General features: G+C 39.1%; 1 protein-coding gene across 1 annotated transcript; it reads right to left on the bottom strand.

Moving 5' to 3' along the window:
* Nucleotides 1-954: 954 nt before the first annotated feature.
* myoc (myocilin) lies at nucleotides 955-15930 on the bottom strand. The gene is made up of 5 exons (XM_028445482.1): nucleotides 15224-15930; nucleotides 9057-9128; nucleotides 8894-8977; nucleotides 2736-2947; nucleotides 955-1847 (listed from the first exon to the last, which is right to left on the bottom strand). Exons 1-5 carry the CDS (start codon nucleotides 15717-15719, stop codon nucleotides 1266-1268), a joined length of 1446 nt encoding a protein of 481 aa, XP_028301283.1. The 5' UTR covers nucleotides 15720-15930; the 3' UTR covers nucleotides 955-1265.
* Nucleotides 15931-17456: the final 1526 nt, after the last annotated feature.

Genomic DNA, 17456 nt, shown 5'->3' with positions numbered 1-17456 from the left:
CATTTTAAATGCTCATGTGAACGGACAAACAAAAAATCGGATCTGAGCAAAAAATGTAACTGACTTACTGGGGAAGTCCTGCTATTTCACCTTTTTCAGGTCGTCACCCCATTTTGATCACAAATATCCAGCGAGGCCAGAGATATTTTTTTTTTTTCTGCAATAACTTTTTGATCATCTTTATTAAAATGTGCTACAAACACAGAGTAGCCAGGATTAGTGCCCAAAGTGACAAGTGTGCCAGCTCAGTTATGTTTATACTGCATTTATATTTGTATTAGATTTATATTTAAGAATGTTTAAGAGTAGGAGTTATTTGATATTTATTGTGTATTTGAAAAATAAGTTTAAAAGTTGTTTTTTTTTTTTTCCCCCTCCTTTTTACCAATTACGAGACAGTTCAGGTGACCCTATTTTAATCCCAGATGACCCCACATGGGGTCCCAACCCCAAGGTTGAAAAACACTGGTCTAGCTCATGTTGGCACAATTTCAGACCGAATGTCTTCATGTGCATTTACCTCATTTAAAACCCAAATTTAAAAATTAATAAAATTTCAAATTTAAATAATTATATCATTTATTTAGTCTTAAGGAGGAGAGGTTTTCTCTGACTGCATGTCCCTGGTTTACACAGTTAAACTAGTGGAGAATGGATGTGAGAAAGAAGAATGAAAAGGAAACCATCTGTCCAAAGTTTATCCCGTGATCTTCAGAAAGATGAGGCGTGGCAATAAATATTCAACTGGTCAATAATAAGTCTGTTACATTGCATTCATAAAGAAGTCATTAGAAACACTTGCACCATTTTAAGAAAACCTTTATTTCATGATGATTTGTACGAACCAGGATGTACAACAACATGCAATATTCCGTACATGCTGAGTGAGAGCAGTTTATGTAGGATCTCCTGCAGTGAGAGCAGTAAATTGTTAGTATTATTGTCCCACTGAGCTGTAGAAATTGCTTTATTCGTACCTCAGATACACATGGGTTAACAGGGGAATAACACAAACGTACGTGGGGATAAAACGCAGTAGAAAAATAACTCTATGGTGTTTTTAATAAACGAAGCAAAGAGCAGTCGCTCTGAGAAAACATGCAGACCTGCTGGAGACACTTTTTTCTCAAAGATCTTCTTTCTTCTGTAGAATGGTGGTGCTGTCCACTGTCTAACTACGGTCTGCCTTTCTGCTCTGAAGCTGTCAGTCTTTGAAGCAGCAACTGGAAGCCAAATGTCACTATTCAACAATCCCTGTTCTGGCCTCAGTTGACCTGCTGGTGACCCAGCCTGAGGTCATAGGACACTATGTGGAAGTTGTCCCAGGCGAAAAGCTTCCTCTGAGCCAGATCGTAATCAACCATACTGGTGTAGCCGTACTTGTTCTTGAAAGGGATGGCGATGGCCTTCCCCTGGCTGGTTTCTGTGTCGTACATGTAGTTGATGAGCGTGTCGGGGGAGGAGTAGCTGGCCACCGTGTACAGCCGTCCACAGATCATGAAGGAGTTGGCTACGGAGTTCTTCCTGATGTTGGTCTCCCAGCTCTTTTTCACCTGCAGGTTGTGTGGATCCAGCTGTGAGATCACGATGGCTCCTTTGGCCTTACTGGTGGAGTAGACGGCCCACAGGCCCTTGTCGTCCACAGACAGGTCGATGTCTGTGTACCCCCCCCAGGAGTAGGGGAACTGACCGTGGAAGCCGGCGTGGGGGAGGTCACGGCGGGCTGCGATGCTCTCAGAAGCCAGATCGTACCTGATGAGGGTACGACTGAGGCGTCTCTGATAATACAAGGACCCTCGATACATAGTGGCACCAGTGCTCTCCATCAGTTCAGGGAGCAGCAGAACCTGCAACAACAAAAGAGGACTTATAGAAGACTTTCTGCTAACACTACGCTGTCATTATCATGACATGACACCTGTCATTAGCATGAAGAAGGTGTCATGAAGGCTGTCATTAAAGGGTCCATGTTAAGCTAAATCGACTTTTCTGTGCTTTAAACATCATAAAGTGCTATTTGGGGTTCAAGTGTTTTTTTCATTGACACCCTAAATTGTCAGTTACAGGGTGATTTGCTCCTTTCTTACTACAGGGTGAGCCCAAACACCTCGCTCCAATTTGATGACGCCTTCCCACTTTGATGACGAATTTGACGCGGCACTGAGCTGGAGAAGCCACGCCTCCAGGAAGCTCTCTGCCGTGATTGACATGTAAACAGACACGCCCACAAAGGTGAGCATTTCAGCGTCCTTTACGCAGTGCTATGTATGTGTTTTCTACAGTCTATGTCTGTCTGTATGTACCGGTGAACGCTCCGCCCCCACGCTCTGTCTTGTGTTTATAAAGCAGCATGAGCTCGGCTACGGAGTGGGTGGGAGGAGGGCGGGCCGTCCTCTGGCCCTACGTCACCGTGTGAGGAGGAGGAAGTCAGTGTCCCGTCTATAGACACTCCCACTCATGAATATGCATAAGTAGGCCGCAAATCAGCCTGTTTGTGTAGAGTTGATCAGAAAGTGACTTTTCAGAAGCTAAAACTCTGGAAAACCTTGGAACAAATGGAGATGAGTGAAAAATTGCATGACATGGGACCTTTTAGTGTCATTCGCTAAATTATGACACTTTTGGAGCTATGTTGGCATTTTCCGGGTTAGGTGGAGGGATCTAGCATAATGTCAGCCTTATGTGTAAAACTCCAAGTTTCCTCCACTATTGAATATCCACCATGAATCACTTGCCTTGGATGGAAAACCTTTGGCCAGTTGCTCCATGTTGTCGTAGCCAAACAGCTGTCTGATCTCCGTGCCAACGGTATCAATGCGCCAGACCGTGTCGGGTCCATAAGGGGAAACTGGCTCAGGGTCCCGCATCCAGACCCCATATTTACCTGCAATGTTGTCAGCCTTCCTGTGAGTGACCGGCTCACTGACTGAAACCAGCTGCCCACAACCTGCAAGCACATTGGAAGAGGATGAGACACGCAGTCGCCATCTGATACACCAGGATCAGAGGTAATGTGCCCTGCATGGAAAAGGCTCCAAGATTCAATATGAGCCATGCACGATCAAGATCACGGGACATTCCTCAGTGTTTTCAATGAAAGAACAAAGCATTTTATATCTGCGATCATACATAATGAGTTCTTATAGTTAAAGCCAAAACACAGAAAAGACAGCCCACAAATTTCACATAACTTCATAAAAGAGTGCAAAAGTATATTCACAAAATTCTAATGACATCATTAATAAGCACAAAGTATTTCCCCCATCTGATTAAAAACTGACATCAACAAAAACTTAATATGACTGAGCACAAAAGGTGCTCGCGACCCATTTTTGGGGCCCAGTTCACAAGTTGAGAACCTCTGCTCAACAGTGGTTCATAACTGAACTTGGTTCAGGCCACAACTATTCAAATGTATTTGATAAAAATATGGTAAGGTTTGAACATGAAAAATAACAGAGTTTACTTCATAAAACGCCTTTAAATTAAAAGTTTAAGGTACATAATGTAGGCCACAAAAAATCATTCCATTTCTTTAGTAGTCCTCTAAATACCTCGGCAAAAAAAAATAATTCTAAATGATCTTAATATCGAATTAATAGTAAAAGTGTGAAGAAATCGCACCTTGTTGTCAAACTTATCTTAGTTCAGGGGCCAAATACTGACCAGTTTGATCTCAAATGGGCCGCAGATTTTTGGTGGGGGGTGGATTAACAATTTTAACATTATTGTGCTTTAATTTTCAATATCAGTTCAATTCACTTAAAGAATTATTGATTTTGTTACCAATTTTTTCGTGTAATTTAGGGGAATTTTGTTGAACTGCGTGAACTGAGATTTGTGGGAAAATGTAGTTCTTTCCCCAATTTGCGATTAAAAATGACTGCATTCATATGATATAAACAAAGGACAAATGCAAGCCCCTAAAAATATTGTCGAGTTTCATCAAATTGGTGAATTTGAGAGAGATACAGTCTCTACAACTGGATTATTTGGTAATTTACGCAATAATTTATGTTTTCTCTGTCATTTTCACTTTTTTCTGTGGGCCGAATTGGATGCTCTAAAAGGCCGGATTCGGCCCCCGGGCCTTGAGTTTGACACGTGAGTTAAAGGAATAATAAGATCCAGGACCTGGGCCGCTTTACAACTTTATGTTTCCAGGAAAACGGTGAAGGCATTTGCACTGACACTAAATCTATGGTGTAAGTGATTGGTTTGGGTCACTGGTTGCACTGGTTGCACTGGTTGCGTTTACCATGTCGCACTAAAACGAGTGTCCAGCTAACGTAGAGGCCCATCATTCTTCGCAGAGAGACGTTTTTATGTCCCAGCCCTGACATGACCTTCGCACTCTTTGGTTTGCGGATGTAACGAGACGCCACGAGGCTATAAAATATCGTCAAACTTTTAAAAATGTGTCAAATCACTTTGTAGCTTCCCACAATACCGCGTGTGCTGCTAGCTTAACTGATTTTAATTAGCTCCCGCCGGGGTGACTCAGCAAAATACACGTTTCACACATAATCCCTCATTTGACCCCAATTTACACAAATTAGTGTATTTCTCTCACATTGTTCCTTTGTATATCGGTACTGTTACTGTGATAAGGGAAGAATTGTATATTTTTGAACTTTTGAGAATGAAAATAAAATGTTTTAGTGACAAATAAGCAGAAAAAAGATGCTCAGGTTGCGTTGAGTGTAACTATTGTAAATTTTTATTTTTTTACGTGCTGCATGTGGGTATGTCTGTTGATATATAAAACTATACTTTATTTTGTTTTATTTAATCACAATATTGTTGAAACTTGCATGGAAAAGAGGCTGATTTGAAGAAATATTTGTTCTCTGTTTTTCCAGGTTGATTTTCTTTTCTTTTTCTAATTTATCTCTGAGTTTTGTTTGAAGAAAGATGACTGGTAAAGACCACAGGCATCTATTTACTTTGTTATTTTAGCTGACAAATTGTGTTATATTGTCAGCCACCCTTTGTAAACTTTGTGTGATTGTTCGGACAAAAATACAGAATAAAAATAAAGAATATATATATAAAAAAAGAAATGTATTTCTGATAATGTTATTGCTCATTGGGATACAGCGTTTGATCAGATGTTTAATCCTTATTCTTGTATTAATATAGCTGTCGTCTTGGTCTTTATGTTCAATTTTTAATATTTATCTTGTGTTTGGTGTTTTTTTCTTTTCACCTTGTTATGATTTCTCTTTGAAGCCACTGTAACTGGCTTCTGATCGTGATTATTGTCTATTTATGGACTGGTTTGCTGCGAGCTGGCATCAAGATGTTGGCAATGTGGATGAAGTTACCCCAACCTTATCTCTTTGATCTAGTTTAAAATAAAAGCCAACACATTCAGCGCTTGTCAAACTCACTCAAAGCTTGATGCTTGTCTGTTTTTTTCTGCTTCCAACACATTAACTAACTGGGGAAAAGTGTTCACGCTCAGGCCTGAGATATCCCACCCATTGACAGCTGTCAGTGTGGCTGATGTGTTGCCTAATCCTAATTGTCATGTTGCTGTTTAGGAAGTCAGCAGTGGACAGTTGACCTTCTACATGACGACGCTGCATGTTATCAAGTCTTTACCATTGGACCAAAAGCTGTTCATGAACACTGGGAAAAAAGATAAGGCTGCCTGTATAAATATCAAACGTGTCAAATCAGATCATTCATCGGCCCGCAGGAGAAAGTGGAAAAAAAAAAATAAAAAGGCCGAAAAAAAAAACATGAATTACTGTGTAAATGACCAAATAATTCAGTTGTAGATATCTCAGCCCTTCTAAATGAACTAATTCAATAAAACTCCACAATATTTGGAGGATCGCAATTCAATTTTCCAACGCTTTTATCACATGACTACTGTCCTTTCAAATCCCAAATTGCTGAAAGGACTCAATTTTCCTGAAATTACTTGTCGTAATTTCCCGAAATTAAATACAAAATTTGTCACAAAATTAAATTAAATTTAAAAGAGAAACTCCTGCAGGGACGGATGTCTATCATGCATTGCTTGGATATTGTTGGCGCTGTTAGATTGCAAATAAACGGGAAGAGATTCAAATTCTGATGTAGCTGGTTATGATTTATTTACAGTCTGCATAAACAGGACTGAATCATAAGATAACCTAACCACTAGAGCGACATGGGCTCGTCGCATTTACAGACCTTGGAGTCGCTGTTAGCTTATCAATAAACGGAAATAGATTTGTCACTTTTATAATAAGTGTTGACTAGGCCACTGGGAGTGAGACCCAAGGCCAAGCCAGGCTGACTTGATAATGATGTATCATGTTTTTCTGCAGTCAGTGCCTTCTCCTCGTCCTTTTCTCTCTGCTCTGTTTCAGGTGTCGAGAAGCTGATGATGGCAGTTCCTGATCTGTGGTTCTACTAGTCTGGGACACTCTGATGTTCTATCTCTCTATCCTGTTCTGTTGGTCGTTCTATCCACTAACCCCAACCAGTTGACGCAGATGGCTGCCACCTCTGAACCTGGTTCTGCTGGAGATTTCTTCCTGTTCAAAGGGAGTTGTTTCTTCCCACTGTCGCTAAATGCATGTTAGTCAGGTATGAACCCAGCAGGTCTCTCAGATCTATGGACACAGGTCAGATAGTGGAGCCCAGAGCTCACAGTGATGCTGCTTTTAGTTGTTATGCTGCAAAGAAGTGGAACAAACTGCCAGCAGAGCTGAAGTCAGCATCTAATGTGAACATTTTTAAATCAAAGTTAAAGGCACTTTTTTTTCTCTACTGCGTATGAATGAGAGAGAGATTTTTGGTCATGTTGTTGATGTGTTTGATGATGATTTTAATTGATTTTACTGATGATTTTGAATGTTCTTATTGATTTTAAGCTGTTGAATGTTTTATCACGTAAAGCACATTGAGTTGCCTTGTGTATGAAATGCACTATACAAACACATTGGCCTTGCCTTGTTAGGTTTTTTCTTTCTTATTATGAATTTTATATTTTGATAAGCGCATTGAGATGACTTTGTTGTAAATTGCGCTACACAAATAAAGTTGAATTGAATTAAATTTATGTACTTCATGTATCAATGAGTGCAAACTTGGGGAAATTATTGTTGAAATTGCTCGTTTTCCCGCCTGAAATCTGCGGCCCACTTAAGATCAAACTACTTCATATTTGACCCCTGAACTAAAATGACACCCCTGCTCTATATTTACCCTTTCCGTAAATACTCTCTCAGCCACAGGTGCAGGGTGACGCTCCACAACCAAACCCTGAGTTTGTCTTTAGCTCAGACCGATCTGTGATTAAATGACCTCGCGTGTGTTCGTCTGATCTCCACAACAATCAAACGGTGATCAAAGGACTAGGATGAGGCTTTAGGAAACCCACCCCACAGACGGAATTTATCCGTGACAGTGACAACCTCATTTGAGCTGCTTTCTATCCTCACTTCCATGACGAAGCACATACCTTTGAATGAGGAATTCTCGCCCTAAATACCACAACATTAATATTAGTATTTGCTTGGAAGGCTGTCAATAGGGGTGAGTCTCATGTTCTCTGGTTCTGAAGTAAGGTAAGGGAAGAAGAATTCTATCAGACTGCAGCTTTTTTTGTAAACGAAGATACTTGCATCACTATTAATTGTCAATAAAGATTATTACTATATCAAAACAGACGTACAAACATGTAGGGACACATGGAGGGATATCACCTCTGAGGAAGACTAGCAGTTGACAGTCAAAACATGACAGGAGATGTTACTTCCTGAAAAACCTTGTCTGAATAAACAAAACCACATTTACTTTCCCTGAGTTTTTTGGGGTGTTTTCCTCTGTCTTCAACAACACTGATCAACCAGTCACTGGACCCTCTAGACACAGGTGTGTTTTTGATCTCAATCACTCGAGACACACCCACACCACTCAGGTGATTCTCGTTTCAATAATTGTGAGATTTGGCAACAATTAGATTGACCAAAACATTCAAAAGGGGGTGAATAATCATGCAAACAATGATCTTTCTTTAAAGCTGAAATACTTCATTTATTTTCTTTAATTAAAAAAAAAATTCTCATTAGCATCATAAAGTAATCATTTCTGAAAAATTGGATGTCTGCGTGCAGTCTGTGACTTTTAATTAATTATTTTAGTTAATAAAACCCCGGAAGACAAAATGTTGGCCGTCACCCCCTCCTGAGCCAATCACAGGGTTTAGAGAAAGGAGGGGCGAGCAGAGCCCAGGAAGGAGCCTCCTCATTGGCTGCCGCGATATATAGTGACGCTCGTGCACGGTGCGAACTTGTTTTCAGTCTTGGACTAACTTTGGACGCGCACGTGGCTGTTTTCCTTCTAGACAGGTAATCTAATGTCCCTTTTCCTATATTTTGTGTGCATCCTTTTGCGTGGCGACGTGTTTTACCGGTAGTGCACGTTCAGCTCTCGTGTGCGATTTCGTGCACTTCCGTGAGAGGAGGAGACTGAGAGGGATTATCAGAGTGGGGGGCGGGATTTACAATTTGAATTCAGCCACGCCCCTCTGTCATGGTTGAAGATCCAGGTAGTGCAGCTTTAAGTATTTTTGTTTAATTGACATTACTTTGTAGAAGTGAAATTAAACAGTTACTTTATTATTATTTTTTTTGTGTAAAAAAAAAAAAAAACACATTTTATTTTACTTTGATTTATTTATGAAAGCAATAAAAGGGTAAATCAGCCAAGGGGGTGAATAATTATTATAGACACTGTAAATTCAAGCTGTTGTTGTTAACATTGTTGATGAAGTTTTTAGCACTTATAATGTCAACACTACTGTGGGGAAAAAAAGGAAATTTCTGTGAAAAACAAACTATAATTTGAAAGTTTTGAGTTGAAACAAACAAACAAAACAAGAAAAACCAACCTGCGTTGCTGTCTGGAGCTGGCACTTCAGTCACCTCAGCCTTCAGCTCCTGATATCCTCTAGAGCCGTACTGCCACGCTGAGTCTGAGCAGAGATGGACAGAGTGATGGAGTGGGATCAAGAACGTTCAGAACGCTCAAGATGAGTTGAAGCCTTATCTCACCTCTCAGACTGCTGCTGTCTCCCTGTCTGTTGCTGTTGGGCCTGGATATTAGGTGAGACAAGGAACCGTAGCCTGAAAACACACGTGCACACACACACACACACACACGATATATCCATGAATGAAGATGGAAAAACCTGAGAAATTAACATTTCTGGCTGAGCAGACCAACATTCATCCATAGGAGTGTGACGATATCTCGATACGGCGATACATCGCAATATTTTTTTTTCTTCGCACAATCGATTATCAATATGCGATATTTCTTTTTTCGGATTTAAGATTTATTTTATTTTTTTTCAAAACCTTTTCTGCTTTTTCACTAAAATGTGCAGGTTGGTCTTCACAGAAATGTTGTCACTGTTTGTTGAAGGAACTGATATATTGTTTACTGGAATATTGCACTATAATGGTGTCTGCTATTTTTTTGTTTACAGAAAGCACTATTGGAGATACTTATTTGTTCACATTGGTATGTTGCACTAAAATAGTGTCTCACTGTTCATAGGACACTTTTTCAATTTACTGTCTTTCAGAGATTTAAAATAAAATTTTCATTTTTTTCACTTAATCTTTTTTTTTCTTCTTCTTGTTATGTCATAGATTATCGTAGATTGATTTCTGACCAATATATCAATAATCGCAGTATCGTCATATCGTGAGCTTTATATTGTATTGTATCGTGAGGTACCCAGAGGTTCCCACCCCTATTCATCGGTCATACTCATACACTTGACCTCTACTGAGATGTGCAGCCAACCGTGGTGGATTGTAAAATATGTTTGTGCAAACAACATGAAAACCCCTGAAACTGCTGACAGTACATGTTGATGCAAATTAAAAGTCAAATGACATTTATGTGGTCTTGAGTCATTTAGATATTCCAAATTAATTTATTAACTCACAAGGATTTGATCTATTCATTAAAAGAGTTCAAGTAATCATGTACACAATGTATTTGAGCAAATATTTATTTTTAAAAAGTATCAAAGCCCATATGTTCATATATTATCTCAGGTAATGCTGCGTGTTCTGCAGGACATGTGCCTCATTATGCCTCCCTAAAGAAGCAATTTTAACCAATGTATTCTAACCAAACCTTTGCCAGATGTTTGAAAAAAGCTGCATCACACTGGTTGTGTTTGTTTGTGACTGTTTGTATGGATGTGCTGCCGCTTGTGAGGCGTAGAGCGGATTTCAGCCTCCTGATGAGGCTGAATGAGGAATAAACGTTTGCATCTGGAGGCAGATGTTGACTCTGGGCGCTGATGGAGAGGAGCGGGAGGTCGCTACAGGGGCAAATAACAGACAACAGGAATGCGTTTCTCAATTTGCTCTGAACAGGAAAAATACTTCCCCCATAATAAATGGCTCACTGTGAGAGGTAGTGGTGCTCCCACAGGGCACAGTCGTTCATCACAGGTAAACTGCGTGCGTGTGTGCGTGTGCGCTTAGTAATTCCTGCTTATGTCTTCTTGCTTGTGCCATGAAACCTATTTCTATTTGTTTTGAAGCATATACTGTATGTAATACCTCTAAATATAGATGAAGAAACTAAACCTACAGTTACAAAAAATATGGTGTATTTATGCTGGAAAACCCTTTTTTTATCCATCTTTCATTATTTATTCTCAATGTGTGAAGTGCTATTTTAATTTTTACTCTTGCTATCAATCCAAATGTCCTTCTTTTCTCTTGTTTTAAAATTTTGTTGTACTTTCTGGTCCTGTGCAAGATTTATTCTTTCCATATTTCCAAAACAGGTTTATTTCATTCATTTTAAAAACGTGGATGTTTTTTAGTGTAATTTTTAGTGATGAAAAATCTCCATAAACTTGAATTTGCAAAACATGGCAAAATAAATAACCTTTAGAAGTTTTTTTCAAACAGTCTTAATCACAAAGAGTATTTTGGTTTGTCAATCAAAGAAATAAACCAGTTTCTGTTAAATAGTAGAAATAAACAATGTCCAATATGTTCGCCGTTTCCATGTAAAATCATCTCTATGGGGCGCCGATTGTAAATGAAATAAACAGCAATTTTTTGCAACAAGCCACGTTTATGTGATTTTTTTTTTTTTTTTTTACGTTACTTTTGACCCGATTTACATACTTGTAAAATTTGTGATATTTTTTTTCTCGTAAAAATATAATGTCAATGTTAAATCTAAATGTTACATCTAAATGTTAAATATTAAATATAAATGTTACATCTAAATGTTAAATATAAATGTTAAATATTAAATCTAAATGTTAAATCTAAATGTTACATCTAAATGTTACATCTAAATGCAAGAAGTTAATATAAATCTAAATGTTAAATGTTAATATAAATCTAAACATTAAATATACATTTAAATGTCAAATCTAAATGTCATGGGTGGAACTAAATATTTAACTAATATGCAAATTCACCAAAATGAGCTTTTATTATGGCACTCTCTGTGAATTTGCATATTAGTTAAATATTTAGTCTAAAAACGTGGATGTTCTTTTTAGTGTAATTGTTAGTGGCAAAAAGTGCATTCATCCATTTGTTTAATTTGTATCTCCATAAACTTTAATTTGCAAAACATGGTAAAATAAATAGCCTTTATAAGTTTTTTTTAAAAACAGTCTTAATCACAGAGTATTTTGGTTTGTCAATCGAAGAAAGAAACCAATTCCTGTTAAATAGTAGAAATAAACGGCGTCCAATATGTTTGTCGTTTCCACGTAAAATCATCTGTATGAGGTGCCAATTGTAAAGTTGCACATGCTAAAATAAACAGCAACTTTTTGCAACATTAGCAACAAACCACGTTTAAAAAATTTATGATTTTTTTTACATTACTTTAGACCAGATTTACATACATATTTTTTTCTCGTATAAATACAATGTCAATGTTAAATCTAAATCTAAATATCAAATATTAAATATAAATATAAATGCGAAATGTTAATCTAAATCTAAATTAAAATCTAAATATTACATCTAAATGTCACGGGTGAAACTAAATATTAAACTAATATGCAAATTCACCGAAATTAGCTTTTATTTTGGAACTCCCGGTGAATTTGCGCAATAGCTAAATATTTAGTTTCACCCGTGACATTTAGATTTAGATTTAACTTTTCAATAATATTTATACAAGAATAGAAATGTCACAAATATTTTTGTAAATCTGGTCAAAAGTAACATAAAAAAAAAATTCACGTTTTTTTAAACATTTTGATTGTTTTGTTTGGTTTGTTGCTAAATGTTGTAAAGAGTTGCTGTTTACTTTACAATCTGCGCCCCATACATCTACACTGCTGTTCCATCACAGCGGCTTCTGTGACTAATGATTATAAATTGAATATTTTACCACAAAAACTCCTGTGTGTAATGAGATAAGTCTTTGGCATGTGGCAGCTGATCTATTTTAATAGCTCTGGACTTGTTTGGACTGCATGCTGCTTCTGATTATCGTCACTTTTATGAGATATATATCTATTTAAAAGCCATAATATATCATTACTAATAAACGCTGGCTCATATATTTTTAGTGGTGGGACTTAGTTAAGGTCATAAGCACTGCTCAAGTAAAAGATCTCAGTCTTTCACTCCGACTTGCCAAGATCTGTTGTGGTTCCTGCATGTGGTTCTGTGACAGTGATGATCTATCTGGCATGTGCCTGTAAACCCTGAGGGGGGGGTTAGGGGGCACGGGGCCTCCTACATTTATTATAGCCTGCAGGTGCAAAGCTGAAGGGTTAGAAAAGCTGGGAAGAGTTTGATGGAAAAGTGAACACAAGACTCCTAAAGCGTGGGGGGTGGGGGTGGGGCGAGGGTGCATGGGATGTCTGGCAGGAATCGGAAAAGATGGATTTAGGTCGGATGGTTTTGTTGATGTTTAAACATTCAGAGTGAGGGAAGCAGCACTGGGTCAATTAGACCAGTGGTTGTCAAACTTTTTTGCCTCGAGTACCCCCTTTGTCTTATTTCTGAATCCAAGTACCCCCTTTGTCTTATTTCTGAATCCAAGTACCCCCTTTGTCTTATTTCTGAATCCAAGTACCCCCTTTGTCTTATTTCTGAATCCAAGTACCCCCTTTGTCTTATTTCTGAATCCAAGTACCCCCTTTGTCTTATTTCTGAATCCAAGTACCCCCTTTGTCTTCTTTCTGAATCCAAGTACCCCCTTTGTCTTATTTCTGAATCCAAGTACCCCCTTTGTCTTATTTCTGAATCCAAGTACCCCCTTTGTCTTCTTTCTGAATCCAAGTACCCCCTTTGTCTTCTTTCTGAATCCAAGTACCCCCTTTGTCTTCTTTCTGAATTCAAGTACCCCCTTTGTCCGACTACAACGAGTGCTAACACACATTTTAAAGAATCTCATTTAGTAAATAAGTGAATGAAACAGTATTTAGGGCAGTGGTTCCCAACCTCTTTTTGGATCGTGACCCCATTTTGATATAAAAAAATTTCTGGCAACGCCAAAGATATTTTTTGTAGAATTAGTTTTCGATCATGTTTGAGCTCAGATAAAAACTGATTTAACAGCATTTTAGTTTAACTAGATTCACAATGTGATTTTATAGAAATACAGTTGTTTAAGATTGTGTGTTTTTTCATTAAAAAAAACAAAACAATAATAATAATTCAAAAATCTACTTTCATTTTTCAAAAATTCCAGGTGACCTCACATGGGGTCCTGACCCCAAGGTTGAAAAACACTAATTCAGTGGCTCCTGAATAGATATATTTCTATAGTTTTTATCATTTCTAGTCATCTAATGCCTGGGGTGGGACCAAGCCTGACACTTTATTTGTTGTTTTTCCACTCTCTCTCTCTCTCTCTCTCTCTCTCTCTTTCAGGTACCCCCTGCAGTGCCATCGTGTACCCCTAGGGATACACGTACCCCCATTTGAGAAACACTGAATTAGATGCAGAATCCAGACTGGCTCCAAGGTGACTCTCAGTCTGAGCCCAGCCTTCTGACCTCCCAGAAGGTGTAGGGTTCCACCCTGCAAGCCTGGAACAGGAGGTGACACCAGGGCACCCCACTTTCCAGGGTGTGGCTCACATTTCAGCCCCAGCCCCTCCCCTTTCAGACGGGGCTATTCACACCCTTCTCACCATGTGCAGGGGAAACACTAGTCATAAAGAGAGCGGGGTGGGTCTGCTCATAAATACTGACTGTCTGGACTTCCTCCATCAGCTCTAAAAGCAGGGCAGGAAGTAGGTGGTGGTGGTGGTGGTGGTGGTGGTGGTGGTGGTGGTGGGTTCAAAGAAATCTGTCACTGCAACCAAAACATTTACTGCACACAAACACATGCCATTAAAGCATGAACACACATGACGCCCATAGACATATTGGGGGCCCTAAGCGGGATACCCCACACTGCCAATTATGGACAGTTCAAGAACACAAAAGCAGATACCGTACGCTATCATAAACCAAATGAATCACATTTTTCCCTCTATGAACATGATGGCCATAGTTTACTAACTGCACCTTTACGCTCTGAATGCTACTCAGTGACAAACATTTTAACTCTAATGAACCACTTTAACTTTGTGGGTAAAACAACACGTATGTAAAGCCACTCTAATGAAAGATAAATAAATACAACAAAAGGTTAAAGCCTGATTTTAAATGTATTCATTCAAAAGTGATGATTTTCAATAAGCCAATAATAATTTATTTGCACAAGATATTCCTTCAAATACATACATTCCAACTCTGAACTATTACTAATTGCAAAAAACATTATTTAAAACAAAAAAAAAAGTTAAACATGAATAGAAAAAATAAAAACACTCATTGCATCAAAATAAATATGACTAGTATTTATAAAGTAGTAAATGTAAATGTTTATAATAAAAAAAGAGATCTAAAAAGAGAAATCTAAACATCCAATTGAAAAATTTAATGAAAGTATTGTTTAGAACTTAAAAGAAAAACACTGCAACTCTTTTCTTCTTCTTGCTAATGATTATGTTTTTTTTTTGGTTTTTTTAGAAGCAAAGTGACAGAAACACATGTTAGATTCCACACATGAGCAATGCATTGGAATAAAGACAATATACTGTGACTTGTGTGTTATTGTCTCTCATATCTGTGTTTCTATTATTTCTACGCATGTTTCCAAAGGTTTAACTGAACAGATATTTGCAGTTGTTACATGTGTGTGTCTCTTACCTGCAGCAGGTCTCAGGGGGCTTCGCTCCTGCAGGGGAGGGCTGGGTGGCACCACGGGGGTCTGAGGAGGACAGGGTCTGTTCCTCAGCGTCTCCGTCTCCCTCCTCATCTCCTCCATCCTCCGCTGAAGCACCTCCAGCTCCCTCTCCAGACGCACCTTCTCTCCTCGCAGCAGGTTCCTCTCGCCTGTCGCTTGGTTGAGCTTCTCCTGAAGGTCAGACTGAGTTTTGGCTCCTTGCGATTGGGATACCCCCACGGGCACGGCATCTCCTCCCGTCAGCCGAGCCACCAGGACCTCCAGCAGGCCGAGCCTGGCCTTCACACCCTCCAGCTCAGGACCTCCAGCTTGTGGGCAGCTGGCCTCTGTGGGGCTGGGGACAGTGAAGCTGTACTGGCATCGCCCACTTCTGTCGTTTCCACGCCACAGTGAAGCTCGGTCCTGAGCCTCAGCTCGCAGCACAACACCACACATGAGCGCAGAGAGAAGGAGCAGCATCTTTCAAACTGTTTAAAAAAATATTCACTCTAAAGCTTCTTCTTTTTCCTTATTTGGTCCAAACCCTTTAAGAAGTTTCTTTCCAAACCAGGCAATGACCTTCCCTTCACTTGTCAGGTATCTCTTAATTATTTTCCTGTGCTGTTTCTGTTCTAAAGTTCCCTCCTTTTCTCCTCTTTCAAACAGGTCTGCTACACTACGCTCTCACACACAGCACACTGATATTTATACTATCTGGATGGAAGGAGGGAGGGAGGTAAACAGGAGACAAGAGGTGAGAAGGGAGGAGGAGATGAGAGGGTGGAGGTTGGGCCAGTGGAGGAGGAAAAAAAAAGAAAAAGAAGAAGGGATGTTTGGAATAACAACAGCAGCCCTGGTTATTAATCTCAGTCTCCATACACAGATTTGAAATGTAACAATACAGCTAAGTTCACAGTTATATCACGTTGTAGGATTAGAAATGCATGATGCAGTGTTGTATTAAAAGCCTGAGGTTTGGTTGAGAGCTGTTTGTTGCTGGGTACTCCATGGGTAACCCTGATGGAAAAGTCACAGGCTGCTGGTGAAGCACTGAGGTCATAAGTCAGACACCTGACGCTGATCATGACGTATACAGTGAATGTGAGCTGAGCTGCAGACTTTACACTCTCACTGACGTCTGATGCTGTTGTTTTCATCAACATCAAACACAAATCATTCAGAGTTCACTTCATGGATGTGCAGAAAGTTTTAATAATAGATTCACATCCTCCCTTTTTTCCCTCTTTCTAAAGCGATCGTCCAATCACAGCTGGCCCCAGTCCGTCTAATTCTTGTCACCCTATCTTCTGAAGTCCGTGCGTGACTGCTGACCTGCCAGACCACAGTGATCTCTTAAACATCTCCCTCTCAGAGGCTAAAGGCCAGAGTGTGCATGAAGTACACACGGTTATTACGGGACGCTCTGACTCACAGGTGGGTGCCATGCTTTCCTTTGCCTCTGGCAGTGTTTGTTTACAGGAGGTTCGTCATAGTTAAGACACAGCAGACTTTGATGAATCAAGCAACACTATGTATGATTGGGAAGATGAATGAATGAATGAAGCAGTGATCAAACACTTTGTCATAACCTTTTTTTTTGTCTTTTGTTGGGGAAAACATTGTGAAGCCACAAACTGAACTCTGACATTAGGATTTTTCTTGTCTATAATAACTTTCGACTAGCTTTGAAAAATCCCATGAAGCTGCAATATAAGCAGACACAGAGATAATGTAAAACAGACATTTCTCAACAAAGCACATGTCAAACTCAAGGCACGGGGGCCAAAACTATCCCTTCGGAGCAACCAATTTGGCCTGCATGAGAAAGTAAAAACGACTGTTTAAGTTACCAAATAATTCAGTTATAGATAGATCAGACATCCCTCCAAAGTCACAAAATCAATGAAATTCCACGATATTTGCAAGGAATCGCAATCATCCACTGCCCACATCATATAACTGCAGTTATTTTTAACCATAAAAAGTAAAAAGAACTTCAAAGGTTTCTAAAATCCTGCATTTTCTCTCAAAGAACTCCACAAAAGTGCTCTAAACTACAGAAAAGTTTGTCAAAAAAAAAATCAAAGAATTTTCCAAGCAAAGATCCTGCAGAGACTGTCAGATCTGTCATTGATTGTGTGATTATTGTCAGTATCTTACATTCAGTGTACAGTATATCATTTATAAGTGGAAGTGAAAACTAGGGTACAATATTGT

This window comes from Gouania willdenowi, chromosome 4 (genome assembly GCF_900634775.1).
Source record: "Gouania willdenowi chromosome 4, fGouWil2.1, whole genome shotgun sequence".
NCBI classification, from domain to species: Eukaryota; Metazoa; Chordata; class Actinopteri; order Blenniiformes; family Gobiesocidae; genus Gouania; species Gouania willdenowi.
The sequence above is the reverse complement of the archived record's forward strand: the minus strand, read 5'-3'. Positions and strand labels throughout refer to the sequence as shown.

What these genes read in the sequence shown, in the direction of transcription:
- myoc (XM_028445482.1), bottom strand. Translation starts at nt 15,719, where the DNA reads ATGCTGCTCCTTCTCTCTGCGCTCATGTGTGGTGTTGTGCTGCGAGCT. An exon ending in CCCCCTGAGACCTGCTGCAG is followed by an intron (nt 9,129 to 15,223) that starts GTAAGAGACACA and finishes GTGTGTTTTCAG; the next exon opens with GCTACGGTTCCTTGTCTCAC. An exon ending in CCAAAGGTTTTCCATCCAAG is followed by an intron (nt 1,848 to 2,735) that starts GCAAGTGATTCA and finishes TTGTTGTTGCAG; the next exon opens with GTTCTGCTGCTCCCTGAACT.